The sequence below is a fragment of the Vicia villosa genome, linkage group LG2 (genome assembly GCF_029867415.1).
Source record: "Vicia villosa cultivar HV-30 ecotype Madison, WI linkage group LG2, Vvil1.0, whole genome shotgun sequence".
Lineage (NCBI taxonomy): Eukaryota > Viridiplantae > Streptophyta > Magnoliopsida > Fabales > Fabaceae > Vicia > Vicia villosa.
Window position 1 is genome coordinate 99953807 of NC_081181.1, and position 14719 is coordinate 99968525.

Consider the following 14719-nt stretch of genomic DNA (forward strand, 5'->3'; position numbering starts at 1 on the left):
GCGAAGAGGAGACTGTCGTCAGCAAAAAATAGGTGAGAAATTGTTGGAGATTTGCGCGCTACTGTAATGCCATGGATTTTCCTCTCGTTCACCGCCTGCCGCAACATTCTGGATAACACATCTGCACAGAGAACAAACAAATAGGGTGAGAGTGGGTCTCCTTGACGGAGGCCCCTTGCTGGTGTGAATCTTCTACTCGGTTGTCCGTTGATGAGCAGTTGGTATGAAACTGTAGAAATACATTTATGAATTAAGGAAATCATTGAGGGGGGAAAATCCATTCTTTGAAGAACTCCAATCACAAAACTCCACTCCAGTCTGTCATAAGCCTTAGACATATCTAGCTTCAGTGCCATATATCCCTTTTTCCCTTTCTTCTTATGTTTCATCCAATGAAAACATTCCATTGCGATTAGCGCGTTGTCCGTGATGAGTCTTCCCCGGATGAAAGCACTTTGTTCTTCGCTAATGATCTCCGGGAGGAAGGTTTTAAGTCTGTTAGCTATTGTCTTGGTAACGACCTTCATGACTACATTGCACAGGCTGGTTGGTCTGTAATCCATAGGTGAGGTTGGGTTCTTCCTCTTTGGAATAAGGGCTATGAAGGTGTCATTAATGGCAGCAGGGTCACCATTATTGTTTAGAATATCCAGAACAAAGTGGGTAACGTCATTGCCAACCGTAGGCCAATACTTTTGAAAGAATAGAGCTGGGAGTCCATCCGGGCCCGGGGATTTTGTTGGGTGCATCTGAAAAATAGCCTCGTGAACTTCAGCTGGAGAGAAATGGTTGGCACAATAGGATTTGTGACTCTCCGATAATCTCACATGGACAAAGCTGCAAGCTTCAGAGATGCTAGGAGGGTTGGTCGAAGTAAATATCTCAGTGAAGTAATTTACCAGGATTCTTTCACATCTATCACGACCTCTTTGCCAATTCCCATTCTCGTCTTTCAATCTTTTGATTGAGTTATTTCTTCTCCTACGATCAGCTTTAGAATGGAAATATTTTGTGTTTCTATCCCCATCCTGTAGCCAAACCGCTCTACTTCTTTGTCGCCATAACGTTTCCTCCGTCCTAAGCAAGTTATCTCTCTGCCGCTCTAAAGCTCTGTAGTGATTTATCTCCTCTTCATCTCCAGACCATCTTCGATCCTCTTTAATTAGATTTTCCAGACGCATTATTTCTTTCTTAATACTGCTAGTACGCATATCCTTGAAATAAAATTGCAGCTCCTGGATAGACCTCAATTGCTGTTGAAAATTTCCAGGATCCCTCTTCCATAAATGGCTCACGAAATTACCGCAAGATTTTTCCTTGGACCAAGCCTCCTCAAATCGAAAGAGATACCTCCTTCTATCATTATCCGCCTCCTTTTGAATCAGAATACGCAGCGCCGCATGATCGGAACCGAACCTCTCCAAATGATGCACCTTGGTGAGGGGGAAATTATGTATGAAACTCGTCGAACACAAACTCCTATCCAGCCTACATTGGATATTCTGATCTCCCACTCTTCCATTAGTCCAGGTGAAGGGATATCGTTCGAAACAGACTTCCTGCAAATCACAAACACCCATTGTGCTCCGACCCCAATTCATTTGAGTATCCGATCGCATGTTGCCCCCCATTTTGTCAGAATCATACAATATATCGTTGAGATCTCCAAAGAAAATTATATTGCTGCCACTTTCCGTATTTATAGCCTGTATCAGTTTCCATGTGTCCTTCTTCCTAGCCTCATCCGGATAACCATACACTCCTGCAAAAAACCATGGCTCATCATCATCTTCTTGTTGACAGAATCCCGCTATGTGATTAGGAGAGGAGGATTGAATAGAGATATCAGTACCCTCATTCCACCATAGACAGAGCCCCCCAGATCTTTCTCTACCAGACCCACGACAATCCACTATTAAATCAAAAGAAAAGTTAAACTTCAATTTTAGTTTCGTCATCTCATCTTTCTTCAGCCTAGTCTCCATTAGAAAGACAAGTTGAGGATTTTCAGTTTTAAGAAGCCTCGCAAGGCCTCGAACTGCACGAGGGCTCCTCAAACCCCTGCAGTTCCAGCTAACAGTTTTCATTGGGGTAGGCGGTGTTGGTCATCCAACACCACCTCTGGTCCTTTGTTAAGAGAGTGCTTAGTGTCTGCGACCTGTTTCCTCTTCTTATCTCCCCCACCGTAATCTTCAAGAGAGCCTTCGACCACCATGACATCCACAAGATGTCGCTTGGATAGTTTTGGTTTGGCCGACGAATCTGCAGCCGTTTTGGCACTTTTTGTGGTCTTTCTTCTCACCCACTTTCTCTTCTGGACTCCCACCTCCTTGGACTCGGCTATTTTCTCTGTTGATAAAGCTACCGCCCCGAGGGATTCAGCTACCGTCTCCACATCTACAGGATTTGCATTTGTCTCCTCTCCACGCTTACCGCTATCTTTCTGCTGGTTTAATATCTGGTTATCTTGTTGGGTTTCAAGGTCATCACTGTCACCCTTCCCTTTATGTTCACAACGGCTTTGACTGGAAGAAACATTGAAGAGTTCTCTGCTGCAAAGACTAGAGCTTGAATCCTTCCTCTTAAAATCTTCATTCATTTTCGGGAGAGGGGATGCACGTAACCATTGCCCGAAAGCTAAGTCTTGCTCCTCTAGTTCCTCGTATCCTTCCTCATTGAGATCCTCAACTGCTTCACAATCTTTAATCTGATGACCCATACGACCACAGACAAAGCAAAAGGTTGGCAATCTCTCGTATTTAAAATGGACCCTTATTTTTTTCTCTTTGAAAGAAACAACCGTTCCACGCTTCAAAGGTTCTTTCAGATTTAGTGTAACCTTAATCCGCAGGAACCTGCCATTTCGGTGCGCCTCCTTGACATCCATTTCCTCATACGATCCAATAATGTTTCCAAGTTTCTTTGCCATTGTTTCAGATCTGAGCATGAGTGGCAAGTCGTAAACTCGGACCCAGAAGGAACTGAAATGCATGTTCAGATCTGAAGGTTGTTCCTCTCCTGATATGCATCTCAATACCAGCAAGGCTCTGCCGAAGCTCCAAGGTCCAGACTTGAGAACGTATTCCATATCTCTCTTTGAGCCAAACTTGAATAGAAATAGATTTTTACTCAGATCCTGAACTTCCACTGCGTGTTTCAGCTTCCAAGCATTCAGCATCGTGGTTTTGAATGCTCGGGTATTGAAGTTACTCTCCGTCCACAGCTTCCCTGCGAGCGTACGCTGAATGGATTCATCTTCGATAATCTCCTCTTCGTCAGCGACTACACCTTCCTCCTCCTCTTTCGAAAGAGCGAATTCCTTCCACTTCTCCATACTCAAAGGTCAAAAAAACAGGATAAGAGAGTGAGACAGACTCACTGAAGAAGAAAACCCAAATCAAGGATGGGAGAAGACCAGAAGAAACTGGATTTGAAGAGCCACTACAACCAAGGGGTGGAGGGCGGCAAATACACGATAAGGCTTTCTAGAGAGATATGGTTAACCTTCTCTCTAAAAAAGTCACGTGGAGTTTTTTATAGAAATAGGGATTTCACTGTTTGAAATCCTATACCTTTAAATTAATCTAATGACATGAGAGAGAAAAAAGTAAAAAAAATATTAAACCATTAGATTTAAATCCAACGGCAAGATATTACACATGAGGAATAACAATAAGAAAAACGCAGAAGGGGGTCAGTTTTCGAATGTTTATATTAGAAATTTTTTTTGTAATTTTGGTCGACCTATAATTGTTTTAATTGGACTTTGGGGGGTTGGTGCATGGGCTTAAATTGCCCCTATAAATTGGGTTTGAATTCTATTTTGGTGGAGATGGATTTTTCTCTCCATGGTTAGTATGATGCATTCAAAGAAAACCAATAATCTTTATCTTTTACCACTTCTCTAGGAGTGGAAATGTGAGACTACACATATTTACCTCATTAATCTTCCTCTTATTGGAGCTTTAATATGTTTAAAATACATATTCTCTCTTAATTTATTTTTGCCTCTCATCAATGATAATAGGGAGGTGTCATTCTCCGGTCTTGTTCCTTAATTTTTTGTTGGGTTTTTCTAATCTATACAAACTTGCATATGTTAAGAAATTTTAACTTGCATATGTTAAGAAATTTTAACTTATGTTTTTCATATTACATATATAACTTTTTAATAAATAACTAACATTTTTTAATGAAAAATTACTACTTGTAGGTGTTGTTAGACAATAGAAAATATTTAAAAAGATAATTGGTTGAATCAACTAAAGATCAAATAATTCAACCGTTCAATTTAATTTAATCAAATTAACTAATACTCATTTGATACCGTCGGCTAAACCGATCAGTTTGATACCATTTTTAAAAATGAATATACTTGATTATATATATAGTAATATAGCAGAAAAATAAATATTAATATAATTGCATAAATATCAAAGCTAGTATCTGACTCCAAGTTATTTCATTCCATTTTCACTTGTCGTGTCTAAAAGTAATTAATTTGATTGCAAATATCAAAGCTGCAACAACATATATATACTACTATTACTAAAGAATACAGACAACTTTTTTTGTCAACAGTAAAAACAATTTATTCAGATTATTAAGTAATAAGACATTATAAGGAAAGTATAATGAAAAAAGATATTAAAAAAGTGAATATTTGTCTGGTAAAGAGACACAACACACGTCGCATAAAGAAATTTAATATTGGTGCATTTCTGGTGGAACTGTCGAAAATACTGTGAAATTTTAATAGAATAAATAGGTCAATGAAGGGTGGCGTGGTTACAAGTTTGCATATGCCTCGCTCTCGTGAAGAATCGGCTACCATTAAATATATTAGTTAATAAAGAATATTATTTTATACACATTTTTAATGTAATCTAAAATAGTTTTATATATCGTCCAATAAAAATATAATAAATGGTTAAATCATTAAAATAGTTTTAAAATTTAAATATAATTTAATTGAATATATGTTGTTAATTGATTATCAGTATAAAATCATTTTACACCAAAATTAATGTTGATTCATTTGATTTAAAGAGGTTAATTATATATATCACACATATACAAAAAGAGGTGTACATATATCATTACCGAAAAGAAGGAAAAATAAATAAAACAAAGGCAAAATTAATATATTAAAAAGAAAAAAACAAAAGAGAGGAGAGACTAAAGCCAAAATCTTGAAGAACAACACAATTTAAGTTTAGGCATTTCAAGTTTGTTATACAAGTAATCATCTCCAAGGCTATCTAAAAGATAATCATACCGAGTAAAGCTCTTAGACTATGTTTGAAAGTTTGGAGGGGAGGGAAATGGAGGGCTTTGGAAAATAAGAAAAATTTGGTGAAAAGAATAAAAAGATTTTGGGTAGGAGGATTTTGGAGGATTTGATTTTATTCATAAAACCAAAAATCTTATAAAACTGGGGAACTCAAAAATTGTATTGAAGGAGGATTTTGGAGGGTTTACATAAATTTTCCAAATATCTTTTAGGTTGTTATACTTTTTTGAAAATTAAAAATTTTGTAATGATAATGTCTCTTTTATCATTCTAAACAAAATCATTTTTTCAAAAAATGTCAAATATTTTTTATATTTTTTTAAAAATTCGTTTTCGGAAGCCTTCCCCTCCCCTCCAAACTCTCAAACATAGCCTTAGAGAACAATCCAATGTTATCAAACTTGTTCGCACCTAGGTTGTCTTCTTTAAATATGTGAGATATCATAAAGTCCAAATGTCTATTTCTGTGAAGACAGCTCAACCAACAAAATTTAATAGATCAATGAGAAATATTAATAGTGAAAAAAGCTTTGACCACCATTAAAATCTTTATAGAGACTTTGTTCCAATGCTTGTCCAAGGCCAACTCAATGGCGAGCATCGCACCAGTCATCTCTGCTAACCAAGCACTTCCCAAGCCAATGTAAGAAGAGAGAGAGAGAGAGAGAGAGAGAGAGAGAGAGAGAGAGAGAGAGAGAGAGAGAGAGAGAGAGAGAGAGAGAGAGAGAGAGAGAGAGAGAGAGAGAGAGGGGGGGGGGTTGTCAAAGAACATCAATTGCAATTCTGGATTTAGGAGCATGAATATTATTGTTGAGTATTTTTAAAATGCTGAAGCCAATCATTGAGGGTCCAGATTTAAGAGCATGAATGTTATTTAAGTATCTCTTATTCTAACTCTAAAAAGAAGGCGGTGTAGCACCCCGAAATAATTAGATTATTTACTTAATTATTTAATTGATTTACATTGTGTATTTGTGATGTTTTGATGAATATGAAGTGATGATATGTGATGATATGTGTGGGATATTGGATTTAAGATGATCATGAATATTTAGAATAATTAGAATAATTAAGTAGAATTATTTTAATTAGAAAAATAAGAGTTATTTTAGTGTTAGAGATAATAAGGGCAAGGTGGTCATTTGTGAAGTGTAATTAAGGGCAAGATGGGAAGATCATAGAAAGGATTCAAGGGTTAAATTAGGGAAAAGAGTTTAGTTGTCTCATTTTGTGCAATCGTAAGAATTGGGAGAAACACTGTGAAGAGAAAGCTAAGGCACAAAAAGGCAAGAGGAACCTTGGATTTCGGTGGAACGCGAAGAGAAGTCGGATTCAACTATGAATTAAGGTAAGGGGAGTTTTATCATTGTTATTATAATTGATTTAAGGCTTAGATACTTGTAGGATTATTGGGTTTTTGGTGTGGTTTTGATAATGAGATAAACGTGATTAAATTGAAGATGGTTTGATGTAGTAATTGCTTCCAATTGATGTATAGGATGTATAATAAATTGAGTTGTTGTTGTATGAGGTAAACATGAGGAATTATGGTGATTTTGAGATTGTACTGTGTTGGATTTGAGTGGAATAGGGGTTATTTAGGTGCGATGGAAAGCTAACACAGTGAACTATCCCCAAGTAGAATAAAATGATTCATAGGATATGGTCTTCTAGTTCTTGTATTTAAGTGATGAACTATGCAGTGATATCATAGGAGGTATGCTTTTCTATTATGAGTTGATTTAACTATGTCTTGTCGTGACTTGATGTATGTTCTATGATGAATTGATAATGTGTGAAATGTGAAGCATGTGATGAAGTATGATGAATATGATGAATTATGATGTGTTTTTACTAGTCGTGGTCATATTTTATGTTATGTTGTGCATCATGAGTTCATAGCATTTGTAGGACTTTTGTCAAGTGAAGTTTGCAGGACATTTATCCAGTGATATAAGCACGCTTTGGTCCAGTGATGTCCTCAATACTATAGTGTGGATTGAGTGCAACTTGTGATATGCTCTAGTTCCAAGCGGGAATCAATCCTATTGGTGGAGATCTATGGAAATAACAGTGACTAAGTCATCAGTTAAGTTTGGGTACCACATGCATGAGTCTTATGAAGTTGCATTTCATTATTTGTGGCATTACACAATACTTGGACTAAGTGATGTCCTTGATGGATTATTGGATTATGATGTTTTGACGGGAAGAACTAGTGATTGTTGTTATGTTATATAATGCAGTAAATCATATTACGTTGTTGTTGTTTCCTTGATATAACTACTATATCTATTCCTTATGTATTTTATAATAATTATGATTTACTCACCCTTTGTGCTTGGAAATATTGCCTCGAAACGTGGGTAACTTGCAGGTGACCAAGATTAGTGCATGGAAGCTTAGAGGATAGCCTAAGAGTGCGTTTTTTTGCTTTTTCGTTGATAAAGGGAGTCTTGCTCTGATACGTAACGTCGAGGTTGGGATCGTCTGTTATATTAGTGGTATCAGAGAAGGTCGTTCTGTCTAGCCAAATTATTGATTCTATTAGTGTGATAGTGGAATACTGTCATTATTTATTCTAACTTTGATGCTAATTTTTATGTGAATAGAGCATTGTTGGAAGAAACGATGATGCGATTGCTGCTGCCTTGTAGGCTGTTGCTCAGGCTATGCAGAATCAGCCTAATGCTGGTGGGAATGAAGAATCTCATAGCTTGAGTACATTTCAGAGGGAGAATCTGCCTACCTTCAGGGGTAAGTACGATCCTGATAGAGCACAAGAATGACTTAAGGAGATTGAGAGGATTTCCTGTGTGATGGATTGCTCTGTAGCGCAGAAGGTACGGTATGGTACTCATATGTTGGCTGGAGAAGCTGACGACTGGTGGCTTTGCACTCATCAGAGATTGGAGGTTGTTGGCAAGGTGATTACTTGGGCTGTGTACACTAGGGAGTTTCTGAGAAAGTATTTCCCTGAGGATGTTCGGGGCAAGAAAGAGATGGAATTTCTTGAGCTGAAACAAGGGAATTCATTTGTTGCTGAGTATGCTGCCAAGTTCGTGGAACTTGTGTAGTTCTACCCACACTATAATGCGGAGACGACTGAGTTTTCCAAGTGTATGAAGTTTGAGAATGGGTTGCATCTAGAAATCAAATGGGCAATTGGGTATCAATAGATCCGTAGGTTTCCTGAGTTGGTGAAGAACTGTAGGATTTATGAGGAGGACAGCAAGGCTCATTCAGCGTATTATAAGAGTCACAATGAGAAGAAGGGAAGGAACCAAGACTGTGGTAAACCGTATAGTTCTCCTGCTGACAAAGGAAAACAGAAAGTTGTCGATGGGAAGAAGCCAAGTGGGGGAGGGGCTCCCACTTCTCTCAGATGTTATAGATGTGGTGAACCAGGTCACCATTCCAATGAATGTGAGAATTAAGTGTTGAGATGTTACAAGTGTGGTAAGACCGGTCATCATGCTCCTGACTGCAAGGACGATGGTTTGACTTGTTTTAATTATGGTGAACAGGGTCATATTAGTACCCAGTTTCAGAAGCCAAAGAAGAATGGTAACTCCGCCAAGACTAACGGTCAAGTGTTTGCTTTGAGCGGAGTTGAAGATTCCAAGAAGGACAACTTGATTTGAGGTACTTGTTTTATTAACAATGTAGAATTGGTTGCTATTATTGATACTGGTGCTACTCATTAGTTTATTTCGCTTGATTGTGCTACTATGTTTGGATTGAAATTGTCTTCTATGGATGGTAGTATGGTAATAGATACCCGTTTAGTGGTTCTGTTACTACTACTTTTGTTTGTTCGGGAGGTCCTTTAACTATCTTTGATAGGAGTTCTCTGATGGATTTGGTGTGTCTAACCTTATACCAAATTGATGTGATCCTTGGAATGAAATGGTTGGAGTTCAACTATGTTCATATCAACTGTTACAATAAGACTTTGAGGTTCCCCAAGTTTGGTGATAATGGAGAACTGATGTTGTTGACTGCTAAACAAGTGAGTGAATTCCTTAGGGATGAGGCCGTGATGTTTGCAATGTATGCATCGTTTCAAAGAGACCATAAGGCTACAAGTGTTAAACTTTCGGTTGTCTGTGAATTTCTTGAGGTGTTTCCAGATGATATAGGTGATTTGCCTCTGAAACATGAAGTAGAGTTTTCTATAGAGTTGGCGCCAGGTACGAGTCTAGTATCAATGGCTCCTTATAGAATATTGGCTTCCGAACTGAATGAATTGAAGAAACAGTTGGGATAATTGCTTGAGAAGAAGTTTGTTCGGTCGAGTGTTTCTCCGCGGGGTGCGTCTGTGTTGTTAGTTAAGAAGAAAGACGAAAGTATGAGATAATATGTGGACTAGAGACAATTGAATAAAGTGACTATCAAGAATAAGTAACCACTCTCGTGGATTGATGATTTGATGGATCAATTGGTGGGAGCTAATATTTTTAGCAAGATTGATTTGAAATCGAGTTATCATCATATTCGTGTTCCACCACTTTGGTTGGTTGTGTGTCATCATCAACTAAAAGTAACAGAAATTTACTGGAAGTGCACTTGTTGCCAAGAACAAAATTTTCATCATTGTCATAGCAAAGACAACGTACATGTCTCTCTTGTAGCTAATATTGTTATAAGTGTCTTATGGGTAGTTTCTATGATTGTGATGTGGATGTGTGATTATGAATAAAAGCGGATTGTTGGAAATTTGAACTTTGAGGTTTTTGAATAAAGTTGGTTTGCGAGGTAGGTTTTGCACGATTAAAGGATTTGGGGTAAGGTTTTTGGAACTTGGATATGTCATCTTTCAACTTGGCTTCAATATCCTTGGCAAGGCCATTTGCTTAAGATATAAAATATGTCTTTTGGATAGTCGTTTCGTTTAAGATTTCTGATTTTAACCAATAAATAAAATAATTAAGAAAGGCTTCTTTGGGTGATTCCTGTAACACCCCTTTTTATACCCCAAAATATTTAACATATGATCAGAGAATAACATGCATATAATTCAAAAGGGCGTCACATTGATGCTTTTAGAAGAACTAAAAACCTTAAAAAAAACTGACAGCATTTATCTATACATCACAATACTCCTGGTCATATTAATAACACTCAATATCAAATCACAATTTAACCTGGATATGCATTAACAGCAGAAATATATGATACTCATGTGATTTATAATGATTCATGTCCCATACCATGATCATACATCGACTAGTAGTCTCAATCCAACATAAAACATAATCAAAAGGTTTGGCTTGTAAGCCTCTCAAAAGACATGTAACCAATAAATAAGTTCACCAGTCATAGCATAATACATACACAAACATAACATGAGTTCAATACACCTAGTCTACCCAGTGTTACATGACCAGAGCATCGACTCACTACCTAATCTCCAATAACCAAGGAAGAACCTCCGGCTAGGTCACACGCGGCTACTAAACTCCAGAACATGCATGTCGCCAAACGAGGGCAACATTAAAACAGAAGGGTGAGAATACGAACCATTATGAAGAAAGTATAACAGAATATAATGGTTAAATCAACACTTCAAGTAATTAGTCATACTGTGTAAAACGGAATAGATAATAGTAATCAACACATATTTCACATGTTATCGAGTATACAACAAGCTTAAATAGTATAATATTTCAATTCTACTATTATATTCTCAATTAAGTACACAATCATAATTCTCACATATTCACACATCTAATCAAATATGTATTCAAACTTCACTCGTTTCAATTATCAAACTCATACACACATCACAACTACATCAACTTCACATACTCAATTATCGCATAATTTTAATGTGACTCAATGCAAGATATGTGACGCTATGCATGTGGTACCGAATTGTGAACCCAATGTTTCACCGCTTTCCGATTCAATATCTAGAATCCAAGCCACGCTTCCGATCCGGACAAGACCAAAGCCCACCAAAACATAAACATATAGTTTACCGCTTCCGATTCACTTTAGAATCTAAGCCTCGCTTTTGTTTCAAAGCAAACCACCTTTGTTTCAAGGCATCCATGATATGAATGTATGTACAATGTTAATCAAACATATGCAATTAAGATCATCTCTACCATCTTAATATTTAGCATATCACAATAATTCACTCAATGAATTATCCACAATATTGTACACCACATTCTCATCACATAAGCATTATTCACATATAATAATCAACACGAAATTCCCAATCCACCACTTTAATTAATACTAATAATTAATACTATCACATGTTAGCCCATAATTACCAATTATATAGGATTTTACTCTTTTCACAATAAACTAAGAGTCATTAAGAGTATACCATTTACCCACTCATAGAAGTTTCAACCTAAAATAATTCAAGGATATATCCATGTATTAATTATATGCATATTCATCACTTTTCCATCAATGGGTGATGGTATTCACGTTTCCCTTTGGTTCTATAACTAGCATAGTAGCTTTTTTTCTATAAAAAAAATATAATATGGTGATCTCATATTTTCACTCAGTCAAAGGCATTCCTATATATATGTTCTGTGCTAGCCAAAATCGGAACAGGACATAGAGAAAAGGGAGATACTAATTCATTATCATGTGAACACGCTACAGTAAAGAAATACATAAACAAGTGTACATTGAAGATCTACTTTTTGTTTCATTTGCCAAGTTGCCTATGCATACCTACCATATCTTTCTATGTGGCTTCAAGGTTAGCAAGGTAGCATTTTCTATAAGAGAATAATATGGTGTCTCACATGACGATGTTTGGTAAATAAAAAGAAATCATTAGTTTAATGAATGAATAAAGGGAACAATTAAGTGAAACAAGTATATATTATAACTCACCTTTATTTCTTGAATAAATAACTAGCAATCACTAATTGTACTACTACTAAATGATGTTACTGATAAAGCTTGGTAGGTATTCACATGTGAACTTTAGTAGACTAGCATCAATAGCTAAGTAGCAAGATAAAAGAAAACAATGAAAAGAATAGGAAGCATTTCTATTGGCCAAGGGAGCAGCTACAGGGGCGGTGTATTAACTAGTACAATATAGAATCATGTTTGTGATTGATCAAGACAACACACGCTACAGTGAAAAGGAATTGCAATTGGTACCACTTTCATCACTAAGTAGTATATAACTACCGCAGCACTATTCAAAGGAAATGTTGGTTCTTATTCCTATGCAGCACAGTAGCGAAAAATAAGATAAACATATGGAGAACAAAGCAATATTGTTGTGGCTCATAATGTTCACTTGGATATTTCATTTCCACAAGCGTATGAACACAGGGTGTTCATTTTCCGGTATTAAATCTTGTTTTCAACCTAATTTTTTTCTACAGGTTCCAATATACTAAGCACAATTTAAATTACAGATTTCATAATATTTAACTATGAACAAATATAAATATGTTAAGCTACCAATTACCCCATTATACTAGCCCACAATGATTAGGGATTCTCCCCCTTACCTCTTGTTTTCTCCTCCAAAACCCTAGCTTCCTCTTCTTGTTCCTCTCCTCCACTTTTATTCTTGAAAACCAGCAAAATGATAAATGATGTTCCTACCCCTTATTTCCTCTCTTACTATCTTTATTTATTATATTGGGCTTTAAAATTAATAACACCCCCTAATTGCTTATCACTCCAATAAATAGGCCCAATTGAAGAAATAGAGTAGTCAAATAAATAATTATGCTCCAACAAATAATATTATTACCCTTAATATTATTTTTCGATTAATCCAATTAAATCCGACTTTATCTCAAATAAATAAAATTCAATAATAATATTATTTCTAATGTTATTTCTCTACATACTCCACTTAAATAATTCTTCGATTAACCGAATAAATTCCAACTTCACTTAAAAAATCTGAACATGTTTCTCAATAACACCGACGATCGATTTAATTATCAAACTTCGTCCAAATTAAGTAAATAAATCCTTATTTAATCTAATTAGTCAAATAATAAAATTCGGGCTGTTACAACTCCACCACTTGATTTCCCAATCTCTCAAATTTTGCTTGGTAATAAATAATTGGCCCCACTTGTCTCAACTTAAACAATTTTGCTTGGTGATTTTTATATGAAGAATGACCAAAATGCAATTCTAACACTTTTGTGAATGAGAACCAATCAAACAATTGATGGTTTTATTGAATTCACTTAAGCCAACTCAGAGCATTTTCCTTCATATAAATTAAGAAATTGGTATAAATTAAGAAATTATTTTGTTTGATATAACCATTCCAATTTTTCAGAGCCATCAAACACAACAAGTTCTAATTTACGAGTTCTAAAAGGGGTTGGTGGGTATTTAGGGAAATTTGGGATGATGCGTATTGGGGGAAAGGGATAAATATAAGAGGGTGTGTTTTAGAAGATGTGTTAGAATGTCAGTTGGTCCCATAAATTATGGTGAGGGTTGTAATACATTATTTCTCATAACAGTAGTAAAATTAGGTGGATTATGATGGTGGTTCGAGATAAAAGATGCATATTGTGGAATATTGTGAGTAATGATAGAGGTAATGTGTGTATAACATAGGGTAATAGGGGAGACAATGAGTGAAATACAGATCCATAACTAGGGAAAGTAAAAGGGTTGGTGGGGATACCCGATGATAATGTTGTGTGAGAAGAGGGTGGTTGTTGTTGCAATCCAATTTGAGCCATCAGACTTGTAATGAGTGATGTTAGGGATTCATGTCTAAAATTCATAACTTGATGTTGATTATCCATTTTTGTATGAATGATTTCCAATTGATTTTCTAGGTTTTAACTTGCTTCATGAAATCCCTCATCCATTTGATAATGTGTGTGGCTGATAGCATCTTCAATGTGGTTATGAGCGGCTTGAATAATATCATCTAAGTCTTTTGAAGAAGAATTGGTAGTTTTATAGACATGAATTCAAGAATGAAAGCACAAATGATAGATTATACAAAAACTACAATAGATCTAGACTGCAAAAGGAAGAAAACATAAACAAAATTTGGACCTTTCATAACATCAACTTCAACAAATTATACTTTAAATATTTAGGATTTCCTAACTTTATGGGTCAAGGGCGCTTTTGAAAAGATAAATAACGATTTATAAATAATAAAAAAAATCTATATGTAATTTCTAATACACTCCGTTAATATTAGAAACAATTTCTAAGCCAACTAAACTTTTAAATTTTTATTTTTGACTTAAAACTTACTAATAATTACACATTAGGTGCAAAAATACTACAACAATAACAACAACAACAAAGCCTTATCCCAATAGGTGAAGTCAACTACGTAGTGTTGCACCCCAAAATTTGTCCACTGATTTATACCCAATAGGCTTTCATATCACATCCATGTGCATACCTCATGTAGGTCATTCATTTGATACA

The 14719-nt window shown here is 35.9% G+C and overlaps 1 protein-coding gene across 1 annotated transcript; it reads right to left on the bottom strand.

The window, feature by feature from the left end:
• Positions 1-2083: 2083 nt before the first annotated feature.
• Positions 2084-3334, bottom strand: LOC131649656 (uncharacterized). The gene has a single exon (XM_058919408.1). The coding sequence runs from the start codon at positions 3332-3334 to the stop codon at positions 2084-2086; it is 1251 nt and encodes a 416-aa protein (XP_058775391.1).
• Positions 3335-14719: the final 11385 nt, after the last annotated feature.

Coding starts and splice junctions, on each gene's coding strand:
- LOC131649656 (XM_058919408.1), bottom strand. CDS start 3,334: ATGGAGAAGTGGAAGGAATTCGCTCTTTCGAAAGAGGAGGAGGAAGGT.